Below are 21646 nucleotides of genomic sequence, written 5' to 3'. Positions count from 1 at the left end.
TAAATACCGCACAGCTTTACGTGGGCAATGAGTAATTTCCACAAACGTTTTCTTTTCTCACACAGTTCAAGAAAGACAAAAATCAACATTTTCATTATACGGTATAATAGAGACTACTCACACAACAATAAAGAATACATCTGAGCCTAAAAAGAAAAAAAAAAGTATGCACTTGGTACAATCAATGTATGTAATTATCCCTCTAAAATCTAACACGTTTCTTCCGTATCTTCTGTTCCTTCCAGGACAATGTTAAATTCCCCTAATCCAGATTGCTCTCAGCAAGATGTCTTCATTTCCCAAAGGCAGAAACACAGTTCTACCATTGTTATATCTAGGAAACTGGAGAACATACTTTGGAATGATGTACAAGGATCAGATGTTACTGCTGTTATTCTGTAATAAATGATTGGACTCACTAGTAAAGACAGGCTCAGACCAAATCCTCAAGGCTAGGCATCCCAATATATTGCGGAAGATTGGCTCAGGAATCAAAAGTCAATGCTTGTGCTCATATTTAATAATAACTTGGTAAGAAAAAGCCAATATTCTGAAGCACAGCAACTGTGTTTGTGCACGACCTAGCACAGGACCTGGTTTTGCACTTCTGGGAATACCACACTCTAGGCTTAAAAGTGAAATCAGGAACTACAGAAGAGGAATGCAGCGCATTCCCCCAAAACTCAGAGCATCCATGCACCTTTCAGAAGAAGGACTTCTCCCTGGATACAAAGTCACCGACAACTCACTTGATGACTGAGTCTACACTGAGCAACTGCCAATGGTTTCAACCCTTTAACGGTTTAAAGTACCCCTTTTGGCAGCAGTCTAACAAAGCAGCCACATTTCAAATGGGCAACAGAGAGCAGAAGCACATGTTTGGACAACCCACACGTTACTCCCCCTAACTAGAACATCTAGGTTGGATTCAAACCTAAAGAAGGGATTGCATTCTCCCTAACCAAACCGAACTTGTCATCCTTTAGAGGGAGCGTTTATACCAGCAGGCACTGCAACCTGAGACCAGCAAAAAGAAATCCAATTTACTCCCAAACAAAGAGCATTTTCCCTTACTGCCCCCAAAAAAGCAGACAGTGAACTCTAAAACCTGGAAGTTGTGGAAAAAGTTGCATATATTAGAAGTGCAATACATTAAGTCCCAGTAACCACATGGGAAAGGATTTCACTGTTTCACTTCAGTGTGACAAAGCCCCTCATCAGAGGCTCTTACAGGAAATGAACAGAATAAAAATGGAATGATACAGGAATAAGCAGTTGGCTCATACAGCAAAGAAAGGTCACTAGCAGGATGTACAATCATCTGTGCTGATAACATGTTCATAAGTTATCTGGAAAGTGAGGTGGACATCATGATGCATTTTGCAGAAAACACACCATTATTCAGGATGACCAAATTCAACTCTCACAGCTAGAATTACACGTGGATCTCAACAAACTGAGTGATAAAAGGGGGAAATGAAAAATTATGTGCAAAATAAAGTGCATGAAGGGGATTATTCTTTACTGTACCTACACAGTGATGAGCTCTGAAAGAACTGGTACTACACAGGGATGGGATCTTGGAAAAACTGCGGCTCGTTCTCTGAACATAAGAGTTCAATGATTACCTACAGTCACGAAGGAAGAGGGAATTAGTTATTGGTTATTATGGAAGGAACTAAGAATAGAATATAAAATCCACGTGGCAACTGTATCTTGAACAGAGAAACCCCAGTAATTTACTAAGATACATCAGAAAAAGGAAAACAGATACTGTGTTAAATGAACATCTGGTTTGCTGCCTTATGGCAGCCAGGTTGTTTTTTAATCCATATAAACAGCGCTAAGTATTTCTACAGTCATTAAAGACAGTGCATCCATAAAACCCCCAGGAATGGTGATCACCATACTTCAACTGTTATCCACCAGTTGTAACAATACTTGCCTTGACCTGAATTTCTTGCTAGACTAGGCAGTCGGGTTTTGAATAACCTCCCACCTTCACAACTGTCACAGCTCGTGCCAGTGGAGTGGCAAGAAGAAGTTGTAGATAAGCTATATTTGGACAGTGGACAGAGGATGAGAAAGAGTAAAGGCTGAATTCTTAGTCTACGTAGCACAGTACAGGCTATGGAGAAATGCGTGCTGTCTCTGACATGGGATCTCTCCAAGTAACTGTATCTAATGTAGACGTCTACATCAGAGCAAGCTGTAAGTTGCCCTTGACGGTACAGCGAGCCTAGAGGACTGTGAGTACAGTCAACGGAAATCTCCTTTCATCCAAACGTCATCTACATTATGTCAAATGATTCATAACTTCAACTCCACTGCCTGTGAGAGGCAAGACAACTTGCTCAGATGCGCACTTCTCAAACTAGCTAAGAACAGCCCCACATTAAATGACCCAAGAGATACAAACGATACTATGGGAGGAAGTTAAGAAATGAGTTGCTGTATGTATGCTGTATGTATGCAGTTACCATGCAGCAACACAGTTAGATGCAACTTCCCCCCTTCTTGGAAGGCTGGCAGATTTTCTAGAGTTCTCTAGAAACTACTTAGTAAACACCAGTTATTCCTTGGCCAGGAAAAACAGTCTCTCCAAAAACAAACACTGACTTACCAAATGTAACAATTCTCACAGTGATTTACTTTTAAAATAAACAAACAAACGAATGAACACCAAGCCCTTTTTTCTGCTTTATTTATTGTTCTTTTGGGAGGCACAATGGAAATTTCAGCTTTCGCTCATTTCCTTTTCCCTTGCAAAACAGCAGGGTACAGGTTATAGCCATCAATCTACAATCAGCATATACTTCAGAAGGTCTCCAATTCAATTTTCACACTTCCTGATAAAAGAGGCACGTGTGCCAGACAGCAGCAGTAGCTGAAATAGGAATAGGTTAAGCAATACTTGCTTAAAAAGCTGCCCTGACTGCTATTTTAAGGCAGGTTTGGTGCAAGTTTGACAGGCAATTTCCTCAGGAAATGAAAAGAATTTTGCCTACAGAAATGCATTAACTTTGATTGAAAAAAGGCTTTTAGAAAATACTTCATCAGTATGAAATTATATAGATGTTACACTTCCTTTAGATAGAAAGACATTAATGAACCTTTTTGTTCAGAATTCAGACTTCTCAGCTGTTCCTTTACCTTGCAGGAATGGCACAGAACGAAGGCAGGTAGTGATGCTTTATTGTCACAAAAGGCAGAAGTTTCTCAGGGAATTAGTAATTCAGGCAACACTGCAGACTCCATAATCTCTCAGGCTGTGTTCTCAATGATAAGAGCAATACCTTGCCCACCGCCAATGCAAGCTGACCCAACCGCATACTTCCCGCCACGACGCCTGTACAGAAAAAGTTAACAGTGAAAATTATTTACGTTTATGAAACCATAGTAGCTGTTGTCCTGATTTTATGAAAGGAAACTAGCTATTAACTAGGTACTACTAAAGATGACATGTGTATGTTCTTGTTTTTCTAGAAAAATATCATGAAGCCTCAACTGATGTTGAAATATTTCTGTAGAAAAACAAGGAGTTGCAGGTCTGAGTCTTCTACCATCTAAAAGATGGTATATTATATTGTTCTTCGGAATGCAAAATGGCAAGGGATGACATTACAGGATACTTGTGGTTTCAACACATAATAAAAATAGCGTAAGTAAAATAGAATTTTATTGCCAAGGTTGTTTTTAAAAGCTAAGTCTTCTACAGCCACACTCCAAGAAACAGTTTTCTGTGAGGTGCAAATTAACTGAGGCTTTATGATTGACACTAATATAGTGTTGCAAGTACAAGCAAAAAGATAGAGTGATCTCTGCCCTGAGGGGGAAAAAAAAAAAAAGAGGGAAAATTCAGATTAAAATGGTGCTAAGCATATCAAGCAAGCCAAAAGAGTCAAAACTTCTGAAAATGGACTGACAGAGAAAGAAAGTGATGACAAAGCCTTTTAAATGGACCCTGTTAAGAAAAGAACAGACTTTGTTCGAAGGCCATTTCTATAAAGGAAACCTTCCCACTGACCACTGCGGGCTTGGATCAGATCTAAAGGAAGCAAGAAATCCTGTAATGACAACAGAATGGAATATGAGGCAAGACGCAGGACCTGGACTACAGCACAAAAGTAACAAATTTGTACACGAAGTGGTACACTTCAGTGAGGAGAGTTTTAAGCCAGTGGACTGAAAGATTTTAGTCACACAGTATCCATACTAAAAATCTTTTGCAGGCATAAATACATCAGCACTGCATTCACTGCTAGCAGCTATCGGCTACGTACATACCTTAATTCGTGAACCAGATGAGCTGTGATCCGTGATCCTGAAGCACCCAAAGGATGACCTATAGCGATGGCACCTCCGTTGACATTGGTTTTTTCAGGGTCAAGGCCCAAAACTTTTTCGACAGCTAGATACTGAGGTGCAAATGCCTCATTCACCTAAAACACCAGAGAAACAATGCAACTGTTCTGTTCATGTCTGACTTTCCACACAAGCTTTCAGCAGCATGTGTGCGCACAAGATTAAATGAGGTGCGCTTCTTCTCCAGCTCACTTTGATTGAGAAAAATATTAAACATTGTGTTTATAAAAGCGTACTGAGACAACACACAACCCAATGTCAGGCCAACCCAATGTAAATTAAAATCCTTCTGGCACATATGATACAAAGCAAGTATATAGTATGTTATATAAAAAAAAGGCGCGCTATATTCTGATGCAGTGTGTTCACAAAGAGCTTATTGCTCTGACAAAAATGGCCTTGTTCACAAAGGGAGAAGTATGACTAACTTAAAACATTAACAGTCCAGCCAACAGAGTAGAACCTCGTGTCACATGAGGCTATTTTTTTCCATGGAATGCTATCACACCATTTTCCATTTCCACGTGCCTGAGATTTTTGTAATGACTGTGCAACTGACTGGGTGGTAGAAACTAGATGGACAGAGATCAGGCAGGCGAACCAAGACAGGTGGGCTCCAGACATGGAGAAACACCTACCTTGTGATCACAGCCTACACGTACGAGTGGAATGTTTCTGCTAAAAATCAAGAGTAACCTCACTGTTCATGTTAAAACTCCTTACCTCTACCAAATCCATGTCCTTCAGGGTCAATCCTGCTTTCTTCAGGACCTCGGTAATTGCAGGTACAGGGCCTATTTGGAAATTGTATGCACAGTTGGTTAAATAGAAAATAAATAAATAAAGGCTTATAAGCATATTATACATAGGATAGCTTCATAAAGCCTCATCAGATCCCCTCCCATAAGCCTCTGTGCAGCCAATGAATTTTGGATATGCCACTCACCTGCTTTATTAGGTGGTAAGAGAACTCCTAAATCTCAAAACTATTTGGCAGCCTTCTCAACACGCTGCCAGGGAAAGTTAGGAGTGTCACTCCGACTGCACAGCTATGTAGGTAAACACACGCATAGCTTTCAAGTCAAGAGAACTGACAGTCCTCAGCCAAATAAAACAAATTCATGACAGTGTTGAGGTATTCTCCTTCCCAGTACTCTTGGTTCAGCTTATTCTTTCCTCAGAACTTGCAGGCTCCATGTATACAAAAAAGAAAAGGCAGGCTGTTCTGGAGTTTGCTGGTCATGTGTTTAGTTATGGGTATTGTTGTTTTGGTATTCTTAATATAATTTACCTGAAAATCTTCTAGTCAAAGAAACTAACAATAAAATGTTCCCTTGGACCCAGGTCCCAGCCAACTAAAGACAGTAAGATTTTTTTTTTAGGAATATTACAGAGTTTGGCAATAAAACTGTTCTCTGGAAGAAAGCTGACATCTACGACCTAGTATAATCCACTAGCGGAGATTAATCTCAAAGCACAGCTACCTAAGGAAAGAGACACTCTAAGAGAATTTGAAGGGGTTAATTAGATATGTGCTTGTAGGCCAAAAATATTGAGATGTTAGATAGTAGCTGATCGTTAGACAAAAAAAAAATAATCCTAAAACATTAACAATCCTAAATGCTATCTCACTACCAAAACATGGCGTTGAAAACTCATAGCTCAAAGAATAAAAACCCATAAAAATAAGTAATTGACCGAAGAGACAGCAAAATTAAAAGAAGAAAGGACCCAGTTCAAAGCTCAGTGGAGTCCTCAAGCAGCTTAGTACTAGACTCTAAATGCATCTCATTACGGACGGATTTTAGTATGCCCATTACGTGTGAGAGTAATGGGAGGGTCTCATGTGGACAATACAAAGACCATTAATGACAGCCAAGTAAACTATTTTTGCCTTTCTCTCTCCTTTTTTTTCAATAATGAATTCTCTCACTAGACATTGTGAGGCAGTACTCCCTATCACTATCAGTATGTGAAAGGGCAGTTGCTCAGTCTGAGCTCCTGTTCTCAGATCTCTTTCTGTCATGTCGATGAATCTCATCTGGTCTTTCTGAGTTGCTGGGGACAAGCTGTGGTGTTAAGGAGTTAGGATACTAACTGTTTCTCCATATGATTTATGAAGTTTTTAAACCAGCTAAAAGAGTTGCCTGACCTAGAAAGAATGGGCGAGTTTAGAAAGCACAATGACAGCATGAAGTCTAGCGAAAGAAACCCTCCCTCTACATTTGCTTTGAAGGTTGTGTTAGTCAGATAGTCTGATCAAGAAAACAAATCTGACAATGCTTCATTTGCATTTCTACTGACACATGGAACCAGTCAACAATGACCTCTCTGAACAGAAGGGCAGAAAGGAAAAGCGATGCTGGGATACAATGCTGTCTACAAACTAAACAGAAGGGAAAAATCCTGGGGTGTCTGGATTGGCTTTGAGGGTTTGTTTGCATTAATGGCTACTTGATTAGGAACCATAAAATATGGAACTAACAAAAAAAGGGAAGTAGTTGGTTTGCCAAAATAATACCTGAACATACGTGTATGCTGTAATCCAATCTTAGCTTGAGCAACTGAGTAACAGCCGAAAGGAGTACACACAGCCAATACTCCTTCAGCAAGAGGTGAGGAAGACAACTCATAGTTACACATTTAATAATGGGATTTAAAGCTTACAGGAAACTAAAGTGAATTTCAGGAGAAAACCGGTTTTAAAAATATTGAGAGTGCGCCTATTGTCCTGACTTACTAACAGAGAGCATAAAAAAGGACAAAAAAAAAAAGGTGCCTGAGGGACTATCGTTCAGTGCTGATGCTACAGGTCTGGCACCGCACATATCCTTTCAGCCAAACTGAGGAGTAAGTCAGTCCCTCTGCGTAAGAGGGATGGACTGATGCAGTGGAACGGACAGTCTCTCTGTAGTAAGCCACACAAACATCTTCAGCGCTACCAGACTCAGCACACTGCAGCCTCCCTTTCTTTCCTTTAGAATGCCCAACACAAGAATATTTTAATGCTGCTTGATGCTATAAAATAATGTGCTTTATTGCAGCTTACCAATGCCCATTATGGAAGGGTCACAGCCAGCTGAGTGATAGGCTACTACTCTTGCCAGAGGAGTAAGACTGTGCTTTTTAAGTGCTGATTCACTGGCAATGACGACTGCACCAGCTCCATCACACACCCCCTTGCAATAAGAGAGAAAAGCATGCTTAGTGGAGAAAATACAACCAAACAAAAAAACCCCACCCTGTAAACTAAATATGCCCCTCAAAAAAAGCTTGAATCCAAGACACTATTATTAACATTTAACAACTGTATTAATGTTTATTGAAAACAACAAACCACAATCTTTCACTAGTCTGTGGACTGTGAAAGAAAGTTAAATATAGATGTTTAATTGATTTCCATGTTTTAGAAAAGAAAAATACATTTTTTCCACTTAAAGTTTCCCTTACACTGGAAATACCATTCTGTAGACTTGCAAGGACACTATTAATATTGGATAACGTATGTCCTATTAATTATAAAAGACATTTTACAGACACCCGTACTTACCGTGGCTATGATCTATTTTAGGCAGGAATTCTGATGATATGATCACAGTGGTCCTTCTGGCCCAAAGAACATTAATCAATTGATTAAGATAATGACTGTAAGAGGAACAGTCCGTAATGACGTGCTGCTGAGCACCCAGTCTACTCCGGGTAAGAGCAAAATTGGTTTGGGCTACAGAGGATTCTAATTGTGGTACAAAGATGAGCAGCAGCAGCATGCCCACTAATATAATGCATGATTTGTAAGGCAAATGTTCAGTAATCATTGCCCCCCAAAAGAAAGCAGAATGGCTAATCCTACACAGCCACTGCAGGTATCAACGGTATAATTCGAGGCTGATGAAGTGTCAATGCCTCACTAAAAGAACAGTGACAATCCACAGAACCAAATTTTAGGACATAGCAGCAGAGTGAAGGATCCCCTGCCATCTTGGGGCTGGAACAGTCAACCAGGGGCATTCAATTGCAGAATTAGAAATCATTTTCATCAGGAGACACCGTTGACAGCCAAAGGTGGCTCAGTGAGACATAAATACAGTGACAATAAATTTGGAGAACCTTAGAGGTGAAACTTTCACAACCCAAGGCTTTGACGTACTCACTGAAGCATTCCCAGCAGTCACCGTTCCATCCTTTTTAAAAATAGATGGGAGTTTTGCCAGTTGTTCCAGAGTGGTCTGGGGTTTGGGGTGCTCGTCCTTTTGCATACTTTCTTTCCCCTTTTTCGTTTTCACTTCAATTGGCGCCATCTCAGCCTTAAAGTAACCAGCATCATGAGCTGCAACCACAAAAAGGAAAATAAAAGGACTCTGATAAAAATATCAAGATGATTGCGCAGCATGACCTATTTTCATGTGCACACAACTTTTGCTCTGTTTTAACCAAGAGTTCAGGGACAGTACTGTTTATGCTTTATTTTGTTTAAATAGGCTGGTTGGTGGTTTATTGTTTGTTTGTTTTTTTAGAAATTGGGCAAAAACTCTACAAATACATTCTCAAATTTCTCAAAAGAAAGTCCCAAATATTAAAGTGTTATTTCAGTGTTAAATAACTGAACACTTCTTCTTTTTTTAACCACTAGATTTATTTTTGGTACACATTCCCCTGTATTGTTGCTTTATCCTACAGCTCTGTCACTTATCAGAGGGCCAAGAAGCTGTAAATCTCATTCAGAGAGGAACATGGGAAAAAATCCTAAGCATAAGCTATTGTATATCAATTAAAATCCTGTCCAAGCTGTTCCTCAACAGGATCTCACAAATAAGTCACAATCTTAGAATAGGATTGAGCTGCCTGAACAACCTGAGACAATTCAAGACATTGTAGTTATCTAAGATACACGTAAGAGCATCTGGCCACATCACCTAAGATGACATTAGATGCTAATATTCAGGCAACTAAATGCTACCTTTTGTGTCCACAACATTGATCTGAACATACAGATTTAAAAACAAAACAACAACTATCTCCTAAAACTGAACCAAGACTCCCAGCCACTTCAAATCATTCCACAAATGCACCTCTAAGGGATTTAAAACTAAGACACTGAAATTGCCATATCTGATATTGTTTAGCTACCTCTGAACTTTCTCAATAAATTCTACAAAATCTTTTTCTTTCCTCATTAGCCACAGGACTCTCTTTAGTGTGGAATAAGATGAACTGGTCTTAACAAGCAGAAATAAAAACAGCAAGGCAAAATCCTAGAAAACAAGAAAGAACCAAAAGCCTCTTCAGGGGCACAGTTTCTAGCAAAGACTCCAAGAATGGCAGGAGTTAGCTAACAAGATTGGCAAGGAAGTTAACACACAATTGACAAAAACTACAAAAAGCACTGCTACACCCATTGAAAAAACCCACAAAATCTTTCTTCAAGACTAACAACTGTTAAAAAGCACCATGATTAGAATCTAAAAGTATGCTTCAATCTTTGCTTCTTATGGTCATCTTTGGGCTGCAATGTATGTTGAAGTCCCTGGAGGACCACTACACATTCTACTGGCTTTTGGCCTACCATCCTGTTTACACTATCAGTCAATTTCACCGTAACCCAATGCCTCTGAATTACAGCTTTGGACCCGTAAACCACCCAGAGAACAGTTTAAACGCAGGTCCTGAACAAGTATCACCTCTTCAGATTCCATCTCCTCCTGTTCAAGGGTTGTAGAATACCATACAATTTGCAAAAGGAAGAAAAAGGATTTAGATCAATTATAACACATGCTGGCATGCAAGAAGGATGCGTGTCGCTGTGGGAGAGGACTGTTCTGTGGTGGAGAGGGAAGAAAGGAGGGGAGTCAGGCACACCTGGGACAAGGCTGCTCTGCCACAGGGAAGGGCAAGGCATCCCGCCAAAGGGGCACCAACAAGCTACATTCATGAACATGAATCCTGTTCAGGCAAGAGGTGACATGTGACAGACCAACAGCATTTGCTGCCTGAACGGCTATTGAATGTCCACTAAGAAGATGCAGCAAGCCAGTGGAAAGGGGTTCATTACTTAACCTGCTGCTAGGCACACCACCTGACTCAGCATATTCAAAGTCAAACCCCCTAGGAGCACGCTACTTGTACCACAGGGCAAACAAAAGCAAAAATTACAGTATCTGCAGATCAAAAGACAAATTACACCAAGATGCACAAGCTACACAGAAGTTAAAAACATTTTGAATCGATCCTAAAAACTGACTAGATTTGAAACTAGTGTCATATAAACACTTCTATTCCTAAATTTACTAACCAGCTTTGCATCTCTGTTGCGTTTTGAATGCGTATCGGTCGCAGTCCTCTCGCGTGATGTTGTATTTTGCAGCCAGATTTTCAGCTGTAACTGCCATAGGTATTTTAACATGTGTATCTGTTAGACCTTCCCACAACGTGTCTTCCAACTGCATGGAACATTATGAAAAGAAAATTATAAAGCAGGCAAAATTAACATTTATTATTGACAGTTTCTAATTATTCAGCAGCCTCTTGGAAACTAATTATCTCTTTGTAAGATTAACTCAGGTTACTTACAGATAGATTATTTAAATTAGAACAAACACACTGCAAGACAGTATGCGAGTTCTTGTGTGTTATTTTAGTTAATCCACATTGTGCTGTAGTGTGGTTCTTTCCACTCATGTGGCCCTGAGAGGTTTGGGGAAAGCCTATGATTCTTAGCATTTCAGCGCATTTCACTGCTGGATGAAATATTTATTAGAGACCTATGAGAAAACACACCTGTCTTTCTGGTTACCAAGAAGGAAAGGTGAGGAACTGTGAAAAGGCACAGCAGCCTACTGATTCTTTGGCTCTTTCTCTACTGTCAGGTAAAATCACCTAACTTGAGTCAAAGGTTTCTGTGGGTAAAACATCTCAGGTGAGGAAATACCCAAGTCTAACTTCACTTAACCTGATAAAGGCAAGCCCAGTCAGTTCAGATGGGTTTTGTCATCTCTCCGTCACTCATAAAGTTCCGCAAGATAAATCACTCATTCACCTGCCACTGTATAATTCAATTACCTTCATGGTAAGAACCCAGTGGTACCTATGGAGACTTAGTGTTATCAGCAACCTTGTGAAGGTGCTCTCTGTAGGAACTGAGGCTTAGTCACAGTGTCACACAAGACTCATAGAACAGAGTCAAGCGGACTTCATATTCACCATCATCGTAATGGAAAAATGGCGTAGAAAAAAACAAAGGGCTGAAACACTGAAATATCCTGATAACCATTTTGATGTCTGTTATGACCCACTGAGTAAACGGTAATTATAAGAGCAGAACGGGGTCCTGCTGCAAATTTCCCACAATATTCACTAAGGATATATCTTCAGAAGAAAATGTAAAAACAACTTCTCTGTCAATGGATTTAACTTCAAGTTTCCATTTTTAAAATTGATAGATGCCTGCAGCTTGGAGGTATACATGTTCTTTACCAGTCCATCTACCCATTGCTAGCCTTACTAGCCTTACTTAAACTGTGTATGCCTTGATTTCACAGCCTCTGACAAGTTTTTATATTATATACAGTACTTTGATGGGATGTACCAAGTGCACTAAGTTTTGTGTCTAAGAGTTTATTGATATGCTTAACATGGAACAGGAATTCAAATATGGTTTTGGAAAAGCTGGAAAACTGGCATGCTTAACAAAATTGCCTGAAACTACTGTTTTGATAATGTCTGAATACTGGATAAATGCTTTTGACAACTAAATCTGGATCTAATCTCCAATACTTCATTTGCAAGAATATAGTGCCTACAGGCCTGATACTTTATGTTGCTCTGTAAACATGACTTTATTCAGAAGGAAAAAAAAAAATACTAGACCTTGAGTTCTGCTCCTAATCTGGTTCCAAATCGAATATTTCGAACTGCATAAGGAGCCTGGCTCATATTTTCAGCTCCACCACACAGAACAACTTCTGAGTCATTAAGGCAAATTTCCTGTTAACAGAAAAATGAAACAGATCTAGGGTTTAGCTTGCTGGTTTAGTAAGACAATAACAACAGTTTCAGAAAAAGACCTTGTCACCTACAAAGCCACACACAGAGAATTAATTCCTGCTTAGCCATGTGTACATTTATGAAGGGTTTAACCTTCTGTTCAGACTGGGGTCTGCCTCTTTCATTACGTGTTCCTTCCTCCTTTCAGCAAGGAATGATTATATCAATGAGGGAGGAAGAGAATATGTGTGCACACATATGACAGGATGGAGGAACAAAGCCATTAAGCACCTGCATGCTTGTGTGGTTAGATTCACAGATGGCTGAAGTTTCTTTTTGAGCTTCCAATTTTCTCAAAAGGAACACAAATTAAACCTCAAAGCCTGAAACTAGACCTTATGATTCTAAAAAAAAAATGGGAGATGATTTTAGAAAACATTAGCCAAGTAAGCTGCCAAAAGAAACCCCCAAAACACACTAATTCATCATTGGCAAAGCGCACAGAACCTAAAAGTCCTAATTCCTAAAAGCACCATCAGACCACTCAAAACTTCTGCTTCCTTAAAATGATTCACTCAGTTGGACAGTTAAGGTTATTTGTGTACTGGAATGGAAGTAGATGGAATTATCTTGATATGCATTTGAGATGACCAATTAATAATTAATATGGCTGATTTGTAGTGATACATGCTGAGATGCTTCCTATAGTTACCAAAAATTTTGTGTACATTTCAGCAGTTTAGAATTGAAACTGCAGCTTTGTTGTGTGCCAGAGAAATACAGAAACACGAGGTGCATTAATGAAACCCCATCTTTGGGAAAGAACTCACAACCATACTTTTGTTATAAGTGGTCAAATTCTTCGACAGATTTTTTCAGTGTAGACAAATGTGTGTATAGCCTTTGCAGAAAGCACTAGCAGATGGATATTACTGTAAACATGTAACCTTAACTCTACCTTGTCTTCCACAATTTTTCCTTTAAAGGATCAGATCTAAAATAATTTTCCAGCCAATGGCAACTTTTTAAAAAAAAAAAAAACCCACTATGTGGTTGCTGAAAGATTCATAAAATACCCTTTCATTCTGTAAGGTCTAGACCACCGCTAGTAGTAGACCGCTGCTCTGTATGAACAAATAAAATAAAAATCACTATACCACTGTACCATCTTACTCAGTGGTTTTGGCCAACCACTCAACGAGAAGTTGATTTTCTTCTGTTTTAGAGGAAGTGATGCTATTAATTATTTAATCCATGAGCAGGTTTGGATCTTTGAACAAAAAGACACTTAGAATGAACAGGTTGCTGCTTACATAGCTAGCTAGGTGAGAATATAAACAATGATCAAAAGATGAAAGCCTCCTGTTGTGGTTCTGATGCCCCATAATTCCTATTCATACAAACAGGATCACAGAATGCAACTGTTGCACAGCTGAGCTCTATTTCACTGGCTAACACTTGTTCCATTCCTTATTTTAAACTCCTAATAGCTACAATGATGATTTTTAAAAACAACTACAAAATATGGCACTGTGGAAGCTGCACAAAACCATGCAGGACAATAGGAAGCCTCTACCAATGGTAGCTAAATATCCATGTTAAGACTCATCCCAAACACGAAGTACATGTTTCTACACCCATCTCTTCTCTCATGTGAACAATCTGATAAAGGTTACAACTACTACAGAAAAAAAGAGCTTTGTACCTGACATCCACTGGCAATGGATTGGAAACCAGAGCCACACAGCCTGTTGACAGTGAGGGCTGGAACTGGGACAGGAACTCCCACACGTAAACCAACATGTCTTGCAATATAAATCGCATCTGCGGAGCTCTGCAGACAGAACAAAGAAAAGATTTTGTTACACTCTAATTTCTTTGGAAAGTAAAAGTCCTGATGAAAAGTCAGAATGGTGTAATTGCATCACTGATAGAAAATAGTGTATGTTCAACAGAAAACCTAGTCATAAGAAGCACTTTGATTAACTTCAAAAAGACACCATCCTACATGATCAAAAAGGGCCAATGTCTTAACATGCATTTTAAAGAAACTGTGTGCCATAAAAGCTAGACATCAGGCCAGAAATGGGACTACAAATGTTAAGACTGAAGTCAGCATCTCAATAGTCTTACATTTTTCCTTATCCCTTATTTTCAAAACAGCATACACACACCAGACTGATATAAGACCAGATCCTGACTGGCGAGCAGCAATTATTTCAAGGTAAACTAAAATTGCTCAAATTAACAGGGGAAGGCCCCAAAAAAACAGACAATGTGGAGAATGCGGAGATGCCATTGCTGCTTCTAATCCACATCAGGAAATTTCGTAACTGTGATATTCTAATTGGACACCGGCCTCTTCTAACAATGAAACCTCATTCCTCCAAAGCTTTTCAAAGACGGTTATATCAGACTTCTATTTGAAAAGCAAACTACCGCACACAGAACAGTTTGCTTCAGAACCCACTCTTTTAATAAACCAGGCTCCAACGTGAGATGAAACAAAACCGATGAGGCTTCCGCATTTCAATTACTGAGTCAGCAGATGATGGCGAGCACAGGTACAGAATAAAAAATTATAACAGCACTGCTATAGGTTTGTAATGGATCTTTTCCAAACAGAGAGAACACTTATGCTCTTGGGCATCATGCCCTAAGCTAATATGTATTATAAAGACAAAGCTCTGCACAATGCTATGTGCCAATGCAAGTTCAGAAAAAAAAAAAGTAATCAAGCCACTTCTACTGAAGAAGGAGAGTTTAAAATGGTCATACATTCATAGTTATTTAAACTTAATCAAATCATACTTAAGAGGAATCCAGGACTAAATCCCCATTGGGATGGTGAATTATGACGCAAAGGAAAAGAAATGTAATTTCAACATGAAAAGACTTTTTTTTTTTTATTAGGAGAATGCTGGTTTTTATGTGAAAGCATTACAAGAGATTTGGATGCAGCAATTTTTTTTCCTAGGCCACAAACAGTTCTTACAAAACCTAAAAAGTTGAATAAAAGAAGCTGAGATGGTAGCTGTAGGAGACAGAATAATCAAGAGCTTCTCTTTTGGCTGAAAATCCTTAAGAAGGAATACTGCATGTTTGTTCACTTATCATGAAAGTTCTCAGGTATTTGTTTCTTCTGCACCCTTGATACTGTGCAAAATAAGACTGCCTACCCTTAATAACGGTGAAGCCAGAATACAAAACAAAACAAACCCAGAAATGCGCTTTGCTGTCTTGCCTAAAACAAAGACCCTAACCTAGATATGTGGATAACTGCAGTTTTGCAATGCTGGTGCCCTGCATACAATAGCATCTACATCACAAGCTCTTTGGAAAAGATATTGATTGTCCAAATGTCTCTGCCAATCAAGGCATGTATCCCTTCAACTCAAAGTAAACTCATATTCACTCAAAAAAAAAAAATCTATTTAGAAAACTCAATGGAAATGGGCTCAAATCAGTTACACAGCTCAAGTCATTAAAACAGGGAAAACATACCAGGGACTACCAACTAACCATTTCATGAATTCATATTTTTAGACGATCAGCTTGTCCTAGTTTAAACTACCTTTGGTCCTAAAAAAAGAAAGCTAAGCCTTGCTCCCAATAATATCACAAATCATGCAGGGTACGTCCCTTAAACATGAACAGGAAACACTACACTATAAAGGCTACTTACCCATTTCATTTCCACCCCTTTGGTTTATTCTTGGCTGCAAAGGTGAGATAAATATCTATAGGACCACACAGATGACTGAAATAATCACCAACCAGCAAATTTTCCATGCTACCAACCTGCATGACGCTGCCAACAATGACACTGTCAATGATCTCAGGAGAGACCTTGCCAGCAGCCAACGCAGCTCGAGCAGCGTGTTCTGTCAGATCGGTGGCTGTGAAGTCCTTCAGCAAACCTCCATAGGTCCCGAAAGGAGTTCGCTTTGCTGCAACAATGAATACACCTGCAACAGAAGCAAAAATTAACCAGATGTGCAGTCTTACAAACAAAAAATCACCAAGTCAGCCTCAACTGGGTAACATCCTAAATTCACAAGAGGCTTTGTAAATAAATATAGACAATGTGAAGCCACGCAGTTCAAGATAAGTAAACTATAAGATATAGCAGTACTTTAGACTGGGAAGAAATGCAGAATTAATGGTCAGAAAGAAAAGCTGGGAAGATTCCAGAAATACCTCTTTTCCACAAAGAGCGTTGAAAAAACCAGATAGTTTGGATATCAGGCAGACAAAGGAGGCTGCCACACCACATCAGACATCAGTGCTAGTGTACTAAAAGCATGAAAGTAACACCCATGAAATCCCACAGTGGACACCTGTGAAACAATCAGATGAGGAACAGTTCTTTTAAGAAACAAAGAGGCCATTCCCTCGTCCTAGAAAAATCAGGTTTTTGGCTTATACTCTGAAACTGTTTTCACAAAGAATAAAAAAAACAATAAAGCAAAACAAAAACAACTTTTTATATGCATTTTAACTTTGATTCCTTTAACTTAAGAGGAAAAACATTCCCTAATCAAAAACTTCATGCTATTTCCAGAATTATATAGGTCACCTAAACTGCATTAGCATCAGACTTCCAGTTTCTGAGAAGAAAATGTTTTCAATAGACAGGAGAACATGCGCAAGGGCATGTGTACAAATGGATTGTCCAGAAGTAGTCTTTATGAATTTCAGCTTGGGAGAAGCTGTCTCTGAACCAAACCCAACATCTACCAACCGCTTGTCACAGTGGCTCTCTGCTCTGCGGGCAGAAACAAGTGGGAGGCAGCCTGTGAACTTTCCCCCACTTGAACAACAGAGCTCACCCTCCCTTTTCTACAGCTGCCATGAAACATCCACAGTTATTTTAAGTAACACTAGAAGGATATAAAGGGGTATGAGAATGAAGGCAAATGAAAATGCCTGTCCCTGAAGCTGCTCATGAACACTGGTTTCAAGCCTCCTGTTAGAGGCTGTGTGATCCATACTCTTTGGTTGGTTTGTCAGAGGGAAGGTTCTCCTCTGCCTCTCATGTATTTGGATCCCAGGCTGCATGATGTATAGAAAAGGACTTTCCAAACTGATCAAGGTCAAGCCTGCTCCACTGACAAGGACCTGAACACAATGTTGGGATCTGAAACAGGCAATATGCTCAGAAGATCATCTGGGAAATCCCCTGAAGTAGACTAAGCAAGAATTGCAGCTTCAAGGATAGGGATGAATGAGAAAACCAATGTGGCTTTCAAAGCCATGAAGATAGCAAAATAGAGTAGCACCCTCACATCCTGATGCTGCCCACAGGCTTTTTTCTGGGGTACCCAGCAGACCTTAGAAAGAAATCTCGCCAAGCATGCTACCGCTGCTCCCTTAAAATGTAGCGTTGACGCGTAACTATTCAAAAACTGTGGGAAGCAGATTTTATTTCCTTCAAGAAATAAATAGCTGTTAACTATTATACATCAAAAAAATCCCCTCTTCAGGTTGTTAAGCGTAGAGGGAACACCAGTGTCACTAAAAATATATATCTCAAGAAGCCTCTGTATATTCAGAGGTCTGAAAAGTACCAAAGCTGGTACTGCGGGGAAGGTCCTCTACCAGCCTTGGAACAAATGCTGAGAACTGACACCTTGTATACCCATAGTGTATGCTATATCTATCATCATTTTTTCACTCTTCATTTAATCATCATTCAATTGATACCGGCAGGTAATTCAATTTAATCTGAAACAATTCTTAATCCATTGACTGATTTTTATTTTTTTTTACTTTGGTTGTACCTATTTTTTTTAAAAAAGCTGAAAACTACTAAGAAACACAAGGTGTGAACCCCTACCAGTTTTTTTAACAAAGGTGAGGATGCTTTAACTGATTTATGTTTATGGAAAACAAGTGTGCTCAATGCAGTCACTGCAGAAGTAGTTCCTGGACTTTCTAAGTATTCAGGTGACAGATTTAAATGTATCGTATTAACAATAATTTATTGAATGTTAAGTTTGAGTCTTCATTACATGTTAACAACGCTTGTAAAAAAAACACCCTTAGCTCTTTTAAGGATGATCTCATGTTCCTAAGCTTATCCTCCCTGCTGCAAAGCAGGCCTTGACACTCATCTTGCCACCACTCCTCCTGCCCACTGATTCCTGTCCCTCTGTCTCCTCCAAAATTGTGCCAGCAATAGCTGGTTGCAAGGCTTTGCTCCAGACCAGCTCAGGGACCTGACCAAGCTAAAAGAATTTGTTCTCCTCCCTTTCAGCCAGGTTGTTGGTTATCCACATGATTTGCTGAATCACATACACCTTGTTGCCTTACAAACAAACAGTCTGGGGGTGAGGATGGAACTTTGCCCTTAAACCTTCCTTTCACAATAACATCTCCCTCTCTTTCACCGAGGCTGCTCACTGCTGCCCACTTCTTCACAACAGCCCCGCAGGGCCAAAGCATAGACCGGAGCAGATCACAGAACTGCAGCAGCTGAAGACTAACCCAGTGTCGGCAGAAAACGAGGGGCTGATTTTCATTTGGCTCAGTTCTGCGCCCAAGTGCACCTTCTGGTTGCTCAATAAAACAGTAATTCCAGACTAAGAGAGAAAGCTGGACTGAACCAGAAAGGGAAGAAGAAGCAGCAGCACAACCTGTGTCGAGCTATGCTTCATTAAACTGACCACAGAGCCATTCCCCTAAGGGTATATTACTCCAGAGCCTGCCTAATTTTGCTTGATTGGAGAGATGTCTACAAATGCTACTCCTTCCACAAAACTTCAGGAGGGGCAACAAGGGGTGGCTTAAGTCCTGAGTGAGAAAGGACTCTACAGCCTTTGTCAGCTCTTCTTAAGTCCCCATTAATTAGTACTGTCCTACATTATGCATGGCAAGACTTCCAGAGTCTGCAGTCTTCCAAGGTGATAAACATTGGATGAGAGCAGAATACGACCACATGCACAGGGGCTAGAACGCAAGCGTCACTCTGAATCTTTATCAAACACTCAATTCAAGACATCTTTTAATCCGATTTTGTTAACCACCTGCTCTCAAATGGGGATCTGCTACTACAGGTCTCAAACATTCTCTAACTCTCCAACATTTCTCAGATGCCCTTGGTATGAAAATATTTCTTCGTCAGATCCTATTTTGAAGGCCTAAAACCCAATCATTAACCTAAAAAAAAAATAAGGAGCAAGAACAGTGTATGAAAAATATTGTGGCAAGAGATGAGAGGAGATCCTGAAACAGATACAGAAAACTGACATCAAACAAGTATGGGCAAAGCTGCTGTCCGTCTTATCCAGCTCAGCAGAGCAATAGAGAATTACTACAACACTGAAACCTCAAACCATGACTTGCACATACGTTATTATTTAGGTACAGTTTGTCAAGTAGCAAAGCGCTGGCAAATAGGTAGAAAGCCCTATTTTGATAAATTTCTATTTTGTTTTTAAACAAGACCAGGTATTAAAAGGCATATTTACCTTATTTTTAAGAGACAAAATTTAAACTATGTACAGCATAAAGCACTTCTTTACACAAAACACTTTTAGGAACCGTTGGCGCTTACAAAGAGAGTTTAACCTGCACTGTTACTGCTAACACAGGCAGGGGTTGGATGTGACAAAATAAACTTCCAGTCACTGACACTTCAGGTGTCACTTCCAGTGACTTCTAGTCACTGCATGTAAACACGGGCAGTTATTGGATATATATACGCACCCTTTGCTATAAGTTGGTTTGTACCGTAACTGGTTTAAGCACTGCTGAAAGTCAAACACAGTATATTCAATACATGTTCAAACAGTGCTCAACACAGAGAGGCTTGCGACCGACACCGCGTACCCCTTCTCCACCCTCTGCACCTGACGCGGTTAAATCGTTTTTGAAAGGTCGCATTTATTTCCAGCTGTTTATCGCACGGATGCTGACACGGCACGGACAAGACAGTGGGGAGAACCCCCCCCCCCCCCCCCCGCAGGGACAGAAACGGCTTCAGAGGCTCCATTTTGGATTTTCTGAGGGACAACACGAACTGCCGCCGGGTTACGGGCCCCTACAGCCGGGCCGCCCGTGAGGCCAGTGCAGGACCTGCCCGGGCCAGGCCCGCTCCCGCCACCCCGGGCAGGACAGCCGGGACGGCCGCGGCACGGCCGGTCACCTTTGCCTCAGACCCGGCCCAGCCTCCCCAGCAGACCGACCCGCCCCCACGGAGCCGGCCCGGGCCGCGCTCCCCCTCAGGGACCGGCGGCCACCTATCCAGCCAGGGACCCCCTATCCCTCCCACGGTGGCGGGGAGCCGCCCGTCCCGCCGCGGGCTGACAGGAGCCTCACCCCGCAGGAGCGCCATAGCCGCACCGCTCCGCTCCGCTCCGCTGCGCTGTCTGCCGCGCCCGGCCCGCCCCCTCGCCTGCGCCTGGCCCCCCGCACATTCGCCACGCTGGGGGCGGAGGGGACAAGCACGCGCAGGCGGCGCTTTTAATTTTTTCTAAAATTTCTTTTTGTTATTTCACTTCTACTTGACTAGATTTCTCCTTCCTCGCCCTGTGTCCGCCCCGCGCCCGGAAACAGCGGCGCGGGCTTTGGCGAATCGGCGGCGGAGGAAACGGCGAGCGGGCGGCGGGACCCCGCGGCGTTGCCCTGGCAACGGCGGCCGCGGCGGAGGTAGGCCCGAGCGGCGGCGGGCGGACCGAGCCTGCTCCGCCCCGCCCGGCGCCGCCCCGCCGCGGTCCGTGATGAGTAGCCACTGCGCAAGCCGAGTTCCGCGGGACCGGTGAGGAAGCTTGTGCTGGGGAAGGCACCTGAGACCCGCGGGCGGCGGCCAGGGGCGGCGCCGGGAGCCCTGAGGGCAGCTCCCCTCCCTCCCGGGCCGCAGTCAGCCCCTCTGAACGCCTCGTCTGGGGTTTTGATGGAGGTTTGCAGCCCTGAGCTGCTCCGTAGTCCACGGCCGGCCCAACGCTGGGCCTATTGCCAAGCTTCAGCCTTTCGGGGCTTGCCTGGAGAAGAGTAGGACTTGCCTCCTGGTCTCCTCCACGTCCCCTGTCCACTGCAACCTCCCGGCTGGGCGCAGGGGAGCCACAAAAAACACCTTTCACAGTTCGGGTGGTTGAAAATGCGTGTTGAGGTATGATTTATGTGGATAAAACCATCAGGGGAACCATTAATCTGGCAGGCAGAAGATGGGAGTATCAGTCAAAATATTTTGTGGTACAAATAAAAATTGCCATTTATCTTCATTGATGCAATTTCAGTTTTATAAATTTCCTAGAAGAAAAAATGTTTTTCCTGTGAACAATCCCATTTTTGATTTAAA

The 21646-nt window shown here is 41.3% G+C and overlaps 1 protein-coding gene across 1 annotated transcript; it reads right to left on the bottom strand.

Annotated features, from left to right (window-relative positions):
• Positions 1 to 2687: 2687 nt before the first annotated feature.
• Positions 2688 to 20714, bottom strand: ACAA2 (acetyl-CoA acyltransferase 2). The gene is made up of 10 exons (XM_059833764.1): positions 20668 to 20714; positions 16147 to 16313; positions 14051 to 14179; positions 12229 to 12345; positions 10655 to 10802; positions 8517 to 8692; positions 7415 to 7544; positions 5089 to 5159; positions 4288 to 4442; positions 2688 to 3349 (listed from the first exon to the last, which is right to left on the bottom strand). The coding sequence occupies exons 1-10, from the start codon at positions 20681 to 20683 to the stop codon at positions 3265 to 3267; spliced, it is 1194 nt and encodes a 397-aa protein (XP_059689747.1). The 5' UTR covers positions 20684 to 20714; the 3' UTR covers positions 2688 to 3264.
• Between the last annotated feature and the right edge of the window lie 932 nt (positions 20715 to 21646).

This window comes from Gavia stellata, chromosome Z, assembly GCF_030936135.1.
Source record: "Gavia stellata isolate bGavSte3 chromosome Z, bGavSte3.hap2, whole genome shotgun sequence".
NCBI lineage: Eukaryota > Metazoa > Chordata > Aves > Gaviiformes > Gaviidae > Gavia > Gavia stellata.
This window is presented reverse-complemented; position numbering and strand designations above follow the sequence as displayed.

Coding starts and splice junctions, on each gene's coding strand:
- ACAA2 (XM_059833764.1), bottom strand. Junction 14,180..16,146: donor TTGTTGGCAGCGTCATGCAG/GTTGGTAGCATG, acceptor TTCTGTCTGCAG/AGCTCCGCAGATGCGATTTA. Junction 5,160..7,414: donor CCCTTCCATAATGGGCATTG/GTAAGCTGCAAT, acceptor ATTTCCAAATAG/GCCCTGTACCTGCAATTACC.